This window comes from Balaenoptera musculus, chromosome 2 (assembly GCF_009873245.2).
Source record: "Balaenoptera musculus isolate JJ_BM4_2016_0621 chromosome 2, mBalMus1.pri.v3, whole genome shotgun sequence".
In the NCBI taxonomy this organism is placed as follows: domain Eukaryota; kingdom Metazoa; phylum Chordata; class Mammalia; order Artiodactyla; family Balaenopteridae; genus Balaenoptera; species Balaenoptera musculus.
The window spans coordinates 130350083-130364853 of record NC_045786.1 but is presented as its reverse complement, the minus strand read 5'-3'; the positions used below and the strand labels follow the sequence as shown (position 1 = coordinate 130364853).

Genomic DNA, 14771 nt, shown 5'->3' with positions numbered 1-14771 from the left:
CTATACTTTATCTTGTAAAATTTCCTATTACTTTACTTTATCATGATAGATTCCATTCTTATCTATTCGTATAATTTTTTCTAGTAATGTTTTAAACTCAGAGTTCTTGATTCAGATGAATGCTTCTCAAACCACAGTAGAGCATTGCCAGTTTTCCTTTTAGATTTTAGAAAAATGTCTGTGGTTATAAAAGCAGGTTTCTAGATTGGTATTTTATGATGCTATGTAATCCAGATAAAAACTGTTTTGAATCCTTAGGAGTTTAAGCTGTTAGAGTATTTTTTTTTCTTTTTTCTTTTTTAAAATTATTTTTTTATTTTTTTATTTTATTTATTTATGGCTGTGTTGGGTCTTCGTTTCTGTGCGAGGGCTTTCTCTAGTTGTGGCAAGTGGGGGCCACTCTTTCATCGCGGTGCGCGGGCCTCTCATTATCGCGGCCTCTCTTGTTGCGGAGCACAGGCTCCAGACGCGCAGGCTCAGTAGTTGTGGCTCACGGGCCTAGTTGCTCCGCGGCATGTGGGATCCTCCCAGACCAGGGCTCGAACCCGTGTCCCCTGCATTGGCAGGCAGGTTCTCAACCACTGCGCCACCAGGGAAGCCCCTAAGCTGTTAGAGTATTAAAGAAACATTTTAATAAAATTATTTTACTAATTGTTATGAAAAAGACTCAAAGGACATTGACAAAATTGATTGAGTTTTAAATCTACTAAACAATGAAGGATGCTTGAACATTTTGAAGCTACTGTGGATATTTCTTATTGAGTACTTAGTCCTGGAAACATTAATATCATCAGTGATGCAGATAATGGCTGTATCAGTACAGCAGTATATCAGAGCCTTGTAATTCTGCCCCTTATCACCAGGTGTCTCTCTCCTCCTACTTTATTTATAGTCTGCTGTTAAGATATCGAACAAATAAAATAAAATTTATCTTTTACTTATACTTTGATACCATTCCCTTCTACCTCCTATTCATTGCCTCTCATTCCATCACTTATCCTGTTTTCATTCCCTCTTTTTTCCATCAGTTTTTAGATATGTTTAAGGGTCTTATCTCTGTTTACATTAGGAAAAAGCAAAACAACAACTAAACCTGTGAGGTCCACATCTCTTCCAGTTATCTGTACCTCCTCTTCCCTATTCCCATTTCTTTCTTCCCATTCACAGACAAGCTTCCTGAAAAAGTTGTCTATACTCTGTCTTTACTATTTTGATTCCCACTTACCTTTCCAACTCACTGCAATTTAGCTTCACCCCCTCTATGCTTCCAGAACTGTTATAACCAAGGTTATTGATCCACTAATTGCTGCAGTTATTAGGTACTTAATTATAAAATCTAGTCCCTCTGCAGTATTAAATACAGTCTACTCCCTCTTTCTTGAAATTATATTATACTGATTTTCCTCCTACCTCTGTACCTTTTCTTCAGTCATGTTTGCAAGTTCCTTTCCATTTATCCCTTAAGTGTTTGTGATACTCCAGTTCCTACCTCAACTCTCTTTTCTCCTTCCATATTCTTCATGCGCAATCTTACTCACTCGGCGATGATTCCCGAATCTGTATTTCAAACCACTCTTACTGCTAACACAGTAATACTTTAAAATCTGTATATCCCAAACTGAAGTCATCTCCACACACATCGATGTTTCCCTGTCTCAGAGAATGGTGTTATCATCCCTCCAGGCGCCCAAGATAGAAACCTGGCTATCTTCTGTGGTCCTTTCCTTTCTGTATTTCACCACCTTCACCTGCACCTATCTAAAAGATTGCTAAGTCCTCCCAATTCTTCCTCTTAAATATCTCCTGAATCTGTTTACTTTTTTCCATTTTTTCCCTCCATAATCTACTAGCATCTTTTTCCAGTATCACTGAAGTAATCTCCTTCCTAACTGGCTTGTAACCCTCCAATCCATTCTCCAGGTTGGACACAGAGTGACTTTTCCAGAATGCAAATTTGATAATGTTAACCTCCTGATTAAAAATCATCAGTAACCTCTATTACTTTGTCCTCTGTGTAAATGTAGCTCCTCAAAATGGTTACATGTGAGGGATTATAATTAGCTGTTACTTACCTCTTGCCAACTCCTCTGTGCTTTCTTTCATTTCTGGTTTTGCAAACATGCTATTCTCTCTACCTAGCCCTTTCCTCATCCCATCTTGTAGCCCACCTAGCTGTGATTTCAGCTCAGGTGCTACTTCCTATAAGCCTTTCTTGGTGCCTCTGAAGGTTGATTAATTGATAAATTCAGCCCTCTGAGTTTATTTCTAACACGACATTTATTCTTCTCAGTGTCCTTATCTAGCTCTTCCACTGTGAAGCTGAGAACTCCTTGAGGGCAGGAACTTTGTCCTTTACCTTTTGACCCCCAGCATTTTATTTATTTTTTTTTTAAAAAAAAAATTTATTATTTTTAAATTTTTGCCTGCTTTGGGTCTTCGTTGCTGCATGCAGGCTTTCTCTAGTTGCAGCAAGCGGAGCCACTCTTCGTTGCAGTGCGCAGGCTTCTCATTGCAGTGGCTTCTCTTGTTGTGGAGCACGGGCTCTAGGCACACGGGCTTCAGTAGTTGCAGCACTCGGACTCAGTAGTTGTAGCCCATGGGCTTCAGAGCACAGACTCAGTAGCTGTGGTGCACGAGCTTAGTTGCTCCGCGGCATGTGGGATCTTCTCGGACCAGGGATTGAACCTGTGTCCCCTGTATTGGCAAGCGGATTCTTAACCACTGCACCACCAGGGAAGTCCAACCCCCCCCCAGCATTTTAGCATGTACTAGGAGCTTGGTAAGTATATGATGAATGTGTTGAGTATTTCATGTATGCTTTATTTGTTTTTCTTATAAGATGGTAATGAATCCCTTTAGTAAGTCATAATTTCTCTTCACAGAAAAAAGTTGTCTCAGGTATAGCGAGTAAACCCAAACAGGATGATGGTGGAAGAATTGCAGCTAGAAATCGCCTAGCTGCCATAAAAAATGCAGTGAGAGAGAGAATTAAGCAGAAAGAACATGCTGAGGCTGCAGCCTCTGCAATGCCAAACGAAGTGGATAAAATAGTGTTTGATGCTGGATTTTTCAGAATTGAAAGTCCCGTTAAATCATTCTCAGGTTAGTTTTTCTGCTGAGACTACTAAAGGGAAATATTTGGGTTGGATGGGAGCTTGTGTAAGAGGTGAAAAATAGTTTTCACATGAAGATTTATGTGTTTTCTGTGATTTCTGAGAAATAGCTTATGGAAGGTGGGTTTGGTTTAATTTTCATTTGGAGTAAAAATTTTCCTCCAATCTTTTTGAAATACAGTAAATGTACCGATTTCCTTATTTTATTTTATTAAAAAAATTTTTTTTTTAATTTATTTATTTGGCTGCACCGGGTCTTAGTTGCGGCATCCGAACTCTTAGTTGCGGCATGTGGGATCTAGTTCCCTGATCAGTGATCGAACCTGGGCCCCCTCCCCTGCATTGGGAGCGTGGAGTCTTAGCCACTGAACCACCAGGGAAGTCCCCCATTTTCCTAATTTTAAAATATTGCAGTGTAACCAGCTTTTACTACTTCAGAAAACGATTCTTTCTTATGATTTTCTAACTCTGGTTATATTTTTCAATAGCTGTTTTTCATAGGCTATCTTTATTAGATTGAATTTATTTACCTAGATTAAAATTATATATAAGCCATATAATAAGAGGTCATAGTTGAAGTAATCTGTTCCTTCAATCTTGGTAGACACTTCTATTAATGCTTTAAGTGCTAGATGTTTATTTTCAAGGAGAAAGGGGCTAAGTCCTCTTTAAGTACTAATCAGCAGAAGGGATTTTTTTTTCCTATTATTTAACTGTGTCCACTAGGAAGATTTCTGACCATAAACTTGAGTTGCTATTTAATATTTACATTAAAATGTAAATATATCACCTCAAGTATATTATTACCTCCCTGTCAATTTAGGTATCACACCTAGTGTGTGGTTTTGGTGTATTTCCTTTACTCCAAGCAGCTGCACTCCCTGGACTCCAGGAATTGCCTCACTGCTAATGGCATGTGTCCTTGTTACTTACTTCCCAAGGATCCTAGTGGTTTCCATGACTATGGGCCCACCGCTGTCTGTTCTTTCAGGTAGTCATCTTGGCACTTATGACTAGAGAGATCAAGGTTTTTGACCAAAATTGATCTTTCTGAAATTGAGTTTTAATTATAGAACTCAATAAAGTTTTAATTGTAGAACTCGTAGTTTATATGAGGTTTGTTACAAAACAGAGGTCCCCCAAGAAGCCCCACTCATCCCATTTGTTACTTCCTAAAGGCAACCACTTCCAGTGCTTAAAGGAGTCTTGGGTTGTTTGCAGCCCTCTCTAAACAAGGTGTAGATTTTTTTCTTGAATTATTCCTTTGATGTACTTTCCTTGGTTTTCTCTGATCTTTCTTTCAGAAACTCATATCTTTTTCCTGGTAAATAGACTATTTTTATCATTCTTTCCTGTACTTGTCATTTTCTTCTACTTCCTGACTTTCTTCAACTTTCCTGTTAGCTATCATGTTTTTAATTCCCAAGAACTCTTTCTTAGTCTTTGAATGTTCCATTTTATAACATTCTGTACTTGTTTCATAAGTGCACTGTCTTATTTTTCTACAGATGTTAACGATAGCTTTTATGTATTCTTCCCCTGGATAGTTTGTTCCAAGATACTCTCATCTGTTTGGTTTTGGTTTCTGTCTCTCGTATTAGAGGCTTCCATCGGGTGTCCGATGATCATCCACTGCCTGCTCATGGTTAAGAGCAGGACTCTGCACGACAGCGTGTGGGTAATAAGGTCTTTACTGTGGGGTGATTTAGCTGCACCGTTACGCTGGGAACCTGCACATCATCACTGTATTTAAGTCTTTTCTCATGGGCTAGTTAGATTCCCCAGAGAAGATCCTTCCGATCTGTTGCCTGGAGGGTATTATTCTGGCTTCCAGTCTTTCAGGAGCCACATGGGGGGAGGGAAACTGAGTGTATCAACAATTTAAAAAATACTCATTTAATCCCCCCTTTTCCATATAGTACCCGTCTCTCAAACTTATCCCCTAAACCAGAGACGCCCTGTTTCACCTTTTTGGGGAGATAAGCCTCTAGTTTTTTTTATCTTGGTGGTGGGAGGGGGTTGGTGACAGTTTCCCAGCTGTGCATAATGAGGAAAGGAATCTGGACTCTAATTGTTCTTTAAACTGACTTTGAACCAATCCTGTTTTTACCTCTGCTTGCAGAGATTCTTGAGGCCACCAATTCTTTTGAGAGGTGCTGTGGTATAAACTGGGTTGATTCACATCAACCTGACTAGTGGCTTAGGATTTATTTTCTTGAGTCTACTAAGTAATATCCCACTCATCTATCTGCATTACGCTTCCAAAATTTTCTGAGTTTTGTTGTTTCTGGTTTAGTTTCCTTTGTCCTTGAAAATTATATTTCAAATTTTAAAAGCCACTGACCTTAAAAAAAAGGATGCTTTGTCCTTGTAGCATTCAACCTTTCAAGATTATCTCTGTTACTATTTATAGTAGTGGGATGTCAAGAGGAAGCAGTTTAGTGTGTGTATTCAGTACTATTTTTAACTGAAAGTCCCAGGCATTGACTTTAACAAACATTATTTTATAGGAGAAAGGTAGGGGAATAGGAAGAATTTGCACTGTCTTCCTAGTTATAATGAAAAATGAATGAAAGAGCTTTTTGGTATTAAGATGATTTCTCTCATCTTCTAGGACTTTCTTCTGAATGTCTTTCTCAAAGACTTAGAATACCTAAGTCTGTCAGCAAAGCTGCGTCTGAGAGCAGGGCTGAGATGGGCGTTCTAAGACAAACTACATCACCAGAGAATCCTGATCCTCAGGGTACCAAAAGTGAACATGTTGATAAGACTTTGATTTCAGATATTCCTGGAAACAGGTATTTCTTTAATATGTTATTATTAAGAGTTTAACAGATGCAGACATTAAATACCATTTCAGATTGTTAACCTGGTTAAGTATGCAAGATATGTATTGTTTATTAAATTTCACAATGACCCTGTAACATATAGGCAATACTTCTGTTTTATAAATGAGGAAATTAGGGCTTCAGATTTCAGATTGGTAAATGGTCATATCTAGATGGGCAAAGTAAATGCTGCAGAACCAAGAAGAAAAGAAGTAATATAGTGTTCTTTGTTGATAAACGGCCTGAAACTTTGGTGCTTGACAGATCTGAGCTCAAAACCAGCTCTATGACATACTAGCTATGAAACTTCAGGACAAGTTTAATTAACTCACTAAGCTTCAGTTTCATCATCCACAAAACAGTGCTGATACCTCCCTGCAGGGTCATTGAGAGGTAGGCACTTTTGTACCAGCCATTATAGAAAGTACCTTGAGGTTGCTGACTTGACAGATGGCAGAGTGAGAGAAGGGGGAGCTAATATGTACTGAACAATTATTATGGGCTGGACATTGTTCAAGGTTCCTATCATATATTATCTCATTTAATCCTCAAAACAACCATGTGAGGTACTAGATCTACATTTTTTAAAAATGAGGAAACTTGAAAAGTTAGTAACTTACCCAAATTCAGCTTACACTTGGTGGGAGTGGATGTTACCTACATTCTTTATGCTACATAGTACTGCCTCTGCACAGATGCATCAAAATTACCTATATAGTCCTTGTTCGTGGAACATAAATGTACCAGAAATATGATAGGAAAAAGATACTTTAAGTAGGAAATAAAATTGTAGTCTGGAGCCAAGATAGGACTGTTGGATTTATTATTAATCTGGAGATGGGACAGCATTGAATATTCTGCCGTCACACCAAACAAGGCTGTCAAAAAATAAAGAACACCCTATGCATTGACTATTTCAATGGGGAAACAAATGAAAGTTTTTCTTTTTAAATATTTCATGGAACAAGTTATAAAATTTCTAGTTTTCAGTATAAACTAAAGTATATTTAGCCTTTGTAGGGATTAAAATATTTTAGATGTTTTAGAAATCTGTGGATTATAAAATACCAATTTATGGTCATTTCTTAAATGCAAGTTACTTTACTTTGTATACCCTGTAGTTCATTATCTTGTACTAAGAAGATCCAAAATTGTATTTAAGTGATATTACAAGTACTCTTTAAAAAATTTTTTTACTTTATTTCCAATAATAGTCCTGAAAGAGCATCTTACAAATAAACAACTTCGTACAATGAAGGCAAAGTGAAGCTGAAAACCAGAAAAATAGAGTATATATACATATTTTGAAATGACTCCAAGAGGTTGAGACAGATGTTTCTAGTAAAATGCAAGTTAAGAACTTCAGGATTAGAATATATTGTGCTATAACTAGCTAACAAGTAAATGTAGGCAACTCCAGCCATACAATAATTGAGTTGATGCTTTAATCCCCCAGAAGTAAGCTTTTTCCTGACTTTCTCTAGTATGTGGCTCTGGATTTGGCTGAGGTTCAGAAGATTGCCAATAGACTGACCAGCATGGTCACAGGCTTGTGAGCTTTCCAAGGAAAATGCCTTTGGTTTGTAAGGCCATCCTGCAGTAGCTGTCATCCGAAACTAATCTATTTGGATCAGGCCTGATCTTGGATGAGGCTCCATCTTTGACCCATAAAGGAGAGTCTCAAAACACAAGACAAAAGATAGCAAAATGTTTAATTATCTGAGTACAATGCTGCTTTTTTCTTTTTCAGGAACAGCATAGTAGAAGATGCTAAGTGTCCTGGATTACAAGAGTTAATTGAAGTAAACCATGTAAGTCCTATTCCAGTGCATTAGATAGCCCAGTATGTTATCTATTTATATCATTATATATAGTAACTCCATAAACAACCTCTGGAATTTCCATTGGAAATCTAAAGCAGTCATATAAAATGATAGTTCTTATTTCAAAGACCTTTGGCTTGTTTGAGATCATAGTGCCAATTTGGTTTTCAGCTCACATCAAGATTATTTTTGTAAATAAAGTTTTATGGTATCACAGCCACAGTCGTTTGTTTATGTATTGTATCTGGCTGCTTTCAAAATACAACGGTAGAGTGTTCGTGTTTGTGCAGAGACTCTTTGGATCACAAAGCCTAAAATATTTATAGTTGGCTCTTGAACAACAGCATGAGGGGGGTGCCATCCCTCTGCACAGTCAAAAATCCACGTATAACTTACAGTTGGTGCACCCCTTATACTTGGTTCTTCCATATTTGTGGGTCCGCATCCGTGGATTCAACCAACCACAGATCCTGTAGTATTTACCATTGTAAAGATTCTGTGTATAAGTGGACCCCCGCAGTTCAAACCCATGTTGTTCAAGGGTCAACTGTACTACCTGGCCCATCACATGGAATGTTTGCCAATCTCTGAGCTGAACTGTTGGTACTTGCTAAGAAACTTTCCTTCATTTATACTATTGCTGTAATATTATATGATCTAATTGTTCAAGAAGCAAGGTAGTAGGATTTACAGTGTTCTTTAGCTTGTGCTCAGAATGTCATCCTTCTATTATTTCTTATTTTTAATAGCAATAAGACTTTTTCTGTTTATTTCAATTCTGGGTAATTAAATGTAATAACATTTTTACTTCCAGGATGTAAATAAGATAAACTTTGAAATAAATTGTTTACCTAGTGAAAGAATGAATTTGGCTCTCCTTGCTGGCAAAGTGGCAGATGATGTTAATACTAACAAAAAGGAAGAAATTTCAGATGTTGTGTATGGAATGGAACTAAATTCAGTTACAGCACAGGATGTTTTGATGATTAGCCCTGAAAAAAATGTACCATCACAAAATAACATCTCACAGGAAGAAGAAACAAAAATTTCTCAGTCAGGTAAAGTCTTTTAATGTATTTAAATGAGGCTTTGTTAAATAAATGAACTTGGACTGAAGTATAGATTATTATAAACACTTCGGGATACAGTTTCCAAGAATGAAGGTTGAGAAATTGGACACTTGCAGTAAATATCTTGTGAGAATTAGTTTGTGTTGTGGTACCCTACTATCCACCCAAACCTTTTGAGGTAGACCCATTAAAAATCAACAACAGATACTAATCCATATTGGATATCAGCAGCACTTTACATTAGACCTAACTATGTGGGAACCTTTGTTGTTTGTGAAGACTCAGAAGAATTCCCTGAAGTTTTTTTAGTTCTCTTCTTTTCCATCAAACATCCTCAAACCTTTCTTCAAAACACCCTCTTTTTCTGCCCTAATGCCTTTTCCTGCCTACTGTGTTGTGATTGTTCAGTAGGAAATGGCTCTTGTATTTTTGTTATAATATAATGTGTGATGGTTTCACCTACTGTTTTCATCTGCTACTGCATGGTGCTCTTCTGGCTGGGGTCTAAGGCAAAATAAACATTATAACCTTGGTCAGACATTTAAGGCACTCCAGCTATGTTCTTCTAGCATCTTTTGGGTACCTTTAAATTACAAGCATGAGATTTATTTATAGAAGCCTTTTTTTATACTGAAATTAAGGATGAGAATTTTACAAAGAAATTTAACTACATTTAAAAAATATTATAGCATAAGATGATCCATATTTTTCTTAGCATATGATGTATGGAATTTTTCATCTTTCAAGGCTTTGTCCATTTCTAACAACCCTTAACTGTGAGAATATTACTTTAAAAGTTAAAAATTATTCCTTTTTGTTTTTCAGTACTATTTGATAATAAAAGTCTCACTACTGAATGCCATCTTCTTGATTCAGTAAGTTTTCCAACTTGATTTGAAAAGTTCTTTATATTCCAGATTTGTTTTATAAAATGAATATTACTCACTTTTCAGTTTATGTGCAAAGTTTACGTCTTGTCATTGTTTTATTTACTCTGAAATCCACTTTTATTCATTTTTTCTCAAAATGGGAAAAATTGTATTAAGTGATATTAATACTTTAAAATATAGTGTGCTTTAGTATTAAACTCTGAAGATTTAATTCTCTATATGGTGTATGTATCAAATTTGTTGTGACAAAGTGGTTGAATACTTGAATATCTAATATGTAGCTTGGATTATGCTGGGTAGTTCTCAGTGATGTATGAAAAATATAATGCAAGGTTTCTACCCTTTTGAAGCTTACAGTTGGGGAGATAATGTCTGTCCTACCTTCAGTCATTGCTTATTTTCATTCTAGTTCTTTTAGATTACTATATTTATGTCCTGCTATTTTATTTGGAAGCTCCCCAGCCTTTACTTTTAGTGACCTCTTGCCTCTAAATCTAGTTCAAACATTTGCCCATCTGTGAAGCCTTCCTGTAAAAGCTCTCATCTCTTGCATGTTAATTTCTGTATAGGCACAGGTGCACAATGCATACAGTGCACACATTGAATCTCTTATTAAGAGTATAATATGAATAGGGCTTCCCTGGTGGCGCAGTGGTTGAGAATCCGCCTGCCAGTGCAGGGAACACGGGTTCGATCCCTGGTCCGGGAAGATCCCACATGCCGCGGAGCAACTAAGCCCATGCGCCACAACTACTGAGCCTGTGCTCTAGAGCCTGTGAGCCACAACTACTGAGGCCACGTGCTGCAACTACTGAAGCCCACACGCCTAGAGCCCGTGTTCTGCAGCAAGAGAAGCCACCGCAATGAGAAGCCCGCGCACTGCAATGAAGAGTAGCCCCCACTTGCCGCAACTAGAGAAAGCCGGCGCGCAGCAACGAAGACCCAACACAGCCAAAATAAATAAATTTTTTAAAAAAAGAGTATAATATGAATAAATGATACTGTATTCCTAAAACATATTGTACTTTCAGAAATCTATTTCCCTTATTAACTATAAATTCCTCTTTAGGCAGAGCTGTCTGATTCGCATTCATGGGTGCTGGTACTGAATAGTAGGGCATGAATGGAATAGTGCTGTCTTGCCTACTAAGTGTTTACTGCATTGGCTTTCAGCCCTACTGCCAGATATTTTTATTTCAATGATCTGGATTAGGTCGTTCATCAGGCGATTCTAACATGTGGCCATGGTCAACAACTCTGGTTTATAACCTTACCTTGAAATTTTCCAGGACCAATTGCTAAAATGAATCAGGGAGTGGCTTTGGTTTGCTCATCTTCGATCTCAGAATATAAAAAATTCATTAAGGCAAATGTAGGATCAAACAGAAACAATTTTTGTAAACCTCATGAAGCCTGGCAAATGCTTGGCTTCCTTAAGCCACGAATTCCTTAAGGACCTCTGAATATGTTGACTTTTATTATCTTTCAAAGATGCCTTCTTTGTATTCAGCCTTCTGGGCTGGCTGCATCTCAGGAGCTGAATGGAATGTGTTACTGCGACCACACTGTTCATTCTTAGTCTTGGCCTTCTTTATCTATTTATTTTTAAAATAAATTTATTTATTTTATTTTTGGCTGCATTAGGTCTTCGTTGCTGCACACGGGCTTTCTCTAGTTGTGGTGAGCGGGGGCTACTCTTCGTTACAGCGCACAGGCTTCTCATTGTGGCGGCTTCTCTTGTTGCAGACCATGGGTTCTAGGCGTGCAGGCTCAGTAGTTGTGGCTCACAGGCTTAGTTGCTCCGCGGCGTGTGGGATCTTCCCGGACCAGGGCTTGAACCTGTGTCGCCTGCATTGGCAGGCAGATTCTTAACCACTGCACCACTAGGAAGTCCCAGTCGAAGCCTTCTTTTTTTTTTTTTAAATTAATTAATTAATTAATTAATTTATTTATTTTGGCTGCATTGGGTCTTCATTGCTGCCCGCGGGCTTTCTCTAGTTGTGGCGAGCAGGGGCTACTCTTCATTGTAAGTTGCAGAGCACGGGCTCTAGGCGCGCGGGCTCAGTAGTTGTGGCTTACGGCCTCTACAGCACAGGCTCAGTAGTTGTGGCTCACGGGCTTTAGTTGCTCGGCGGCATGTGGGATCTTTCCGGACCAGGGCTCGAACCTGTGTCCCCTGCATTGCCAGGCGGATTCTTAACCACTGTGCCACCAGGGAAGTCCCAGTCTTAGCCTTCTTTAATCCTAGGCTGAGACCTAGAAGGACAGGGATTTCAGCATAAGGCCAATTTATATAAACCTGATTAAACTTGTTCTCAGAGCTGAATTCTAAATGATTGGTTCTGATAATATGTGGTATTATAAGTAAATCTGGATGTTAATCATAATATTCTATTTTTGATACATTAGTAATATGATTAAAATTGCTTCACAGTTATCATATATTATCTTGTTGATAAATCTTAGTATCTTATAACTTAGTCTCCCTGTGAATTGTTTTCCACTTCCACAAATTTTAGAATTTATATTTTTGGATTTTTTTTTTTTAATAGGTCCACCTGTCTATTTTAGACCCACATTATTACTAGCTCTGTGCATCATTTGAACTTGAAGTAGGGTTTGAGAGGGAACAAAGAAAAGGATCCCAGCAGGATCACACTAGTAAAAGACCTATTAAGTACAATTATATGGATTAGGATTTGTGGAATCTGCATAAGTGGCCTCAGTTTTATTCATCCTGCATATGTTGCTGAAGTCCATTTACATATTACTAATCACCTTTTAAGGCATATATTCCTAATATACTTTTCAATTAAAAAAAACTATATATTTGAAATTAGATCCATGGAAAGTAGCATAATCATGTTATTAATAATTTTTTATTGTGTATAAGAAATATCATTTATATTATTAATTAATCCATTACTAATTTGCAATGTTGAAAACTTAATTGGTGAAATTCTTGATGGTTACTTTAGTGACTTCTCTAAATTTATTCTCTAGCCAGGCCTAAACTGCAGTAATACATTCACTCAGGTGGAAAGAAGACATCAAGAACATACCAGACACATTCCCTTTGGTGGTAACCTGATTACGTTTTCACCTCTAAGGCCCCTCAGTGGAGATCAACCAGAAGAATTTTGAATTTAAAAAGAAATCCAGACATTTTTCTTCATGTTATCAGTGCTGTGGTATACTCTTAGAATATTGAAAAGTTGAAGAATATGTATTTGTGTTCACTTCTATTCACTCCATTTATATAGTGTCATACAGCAGCCCTCCGTATACTGAGGGCCTACTGTTGGGGACTTGAGCATCCTTGAATTTTGATATCCGTGCATGTGTGTGAGGGGAGGGGGGTGTCCTGGAACCAGTACCCCCCACCCCAGGATTCTGAGGAACAACTGTATACTATTTCAATATTCAGTGTTCATCAAAGTATGTTTTAGATATGATACTATTTCTCAAGGGAAGTGGGGATATTTTGTATATTAACCATGCAGAATAAAAATGTACTGTGCCTTGCCTCTCTTGTTTAAAATGTATAAGCTTAAAAGTTAAGTATACCTACTCAGAGCTTATGAACATTCTTTCATTTAATCAAAATACAATGTTAACCTTTGACAGAAATATTTGCATTCTTTTATACTTTATTCTTAATTTGAACTCTTAAATTTGTTGATGTTGAACAGCTTTTGCATATTGCATTTTCCAGGGTATGTTGAGTTTCTTTAGATGAGCTTTCTGGATTCTGAAGTCAGTTTACATGCTGCAGTTTCAAATGGTTAAATTATAAGCAGTTCCCATTAAATTCTTGTATTTTTTTGTTTTCATTTTCCCCTTGACGTGACTGACAGCCTTTGAAGGAAATGCTGCCTTCCCTTAAAGAGAATTATATCAATCACTTAATGCGTTCAAAATATTTTCTCTTTTATAAAACTCTTAACTACAGGATTTGTAGAAGACAGGTCATCAGAATAACAGAGCACCAAGATGACTCATTGTAGCTAAAGCTTGTCACCAAACCTGGATCCAGTTATTTCTGTTCGCAAATGAGGTGAGTGTTCGAGGTATTCACCAAGCAAGCAGCAACTTCCTGGCTAGTCCTTTAAGATGAGGAGTTTCCAAACAAGAAAGATAAGCACATCTACTTTTGTTGTCAGAGGAAGGTATGTTAGGCTTGTGGAAAAGACAGTATTTATTATCAAGGCCACGTGAGCAGTTAGGAGACTATGTGAGGTGCTGGCTTAGAAGCATATTCTCAGAATGCCTAGTCTTAACAAAATATAAAAGCAGCTTTAACAGCCCATTAATGAATAATTCAAGCAAGACATTCAGAACAAAGAAACATTTTATGTAAAAGTTAGGGTTTTCTAAGGGTCCTGGGTCATGAACATGTAGAAGAGATGGGTACAAAGCAACCCAAGACTTAGAATCTATATAAAGCAATACGCAACAATGGGACTTCCCTGGTGGCGCAGTGGATAAGACTCCGAGCTCCCAATGCAGGGGGTCTGGGTTCGATCCCTGGTCAGGGAACTAGATCCCACATGCATGCCACAACTAAGGAGCCCGTGTGCCGCAGCTAAGGAGCTGGCAAGCCCCGCAACTCAGGAGCCCTGGAGCCACAACTAAGGAGCCTGCCTGTCGCAACTAAGACCTGGCTCAACCAAATAAATAAATAAATTTAAAAAAGCAACATAATAATAAAATAACATTTGCCCCCAAGGATAAAGTAGATGAGAATAAAACAATGTGAGTAAACATGATTTTTTTTTTGTAGGTTTAATAAGATGTACTATTCAATCATTTAGAAAGCTTTTGGCTATTAAGTGATAATGAATTGAACTCGAATTGGCTTAACAGTAAGGAAATTTATTATTTCACAAGTTGTCAGGGTGATTTCAGGCACTTTACAATCAACAGCTCAATGATGGCATCGAAGTCCAACATCTGTTCATAGTTCATTCTGGCATCCTTGGTGTCAGTGTCTCTAAAGCTGGGTCCTTTTGGAGCCACGTGATGGCTGCTAGTGGTAATCAGAGCT

The 14771-nt window shown here is 37.7% G+C and overlaps 1 protein-coding gene across 1 annotated transcript in view; it reads left to right on the top strand.

The window, feature by feature from the left end:
- Window positions 1–13249, top strand: part of DLGAP5 (DLG associated protein 5) — a 42980-nt gene extending 29731 nt beyond the window's left edge. The window contains 6 exon segments of the mRNA XM_036840271.1: window positions 2883–3102; window positions 5728–5911; window positions 7692–7752; window positions 8579–8822; window positions 9660–9709; window positions 12728–13249. Of these exon segments, the coding sequence (XP_036696166.1) occupies window positions 2883–3102; window positions 5728–5911; window positions 7692–7752; window positions 8579–8822; window positions 9660–9709; window positions 12728–12868 (900 nt within the window). The 3' untranslated portion in view covers window positions 12869–13249.
- The last annotated feature ends 1522 nt before the right edge of the window (window positions 13250–14771 follow it).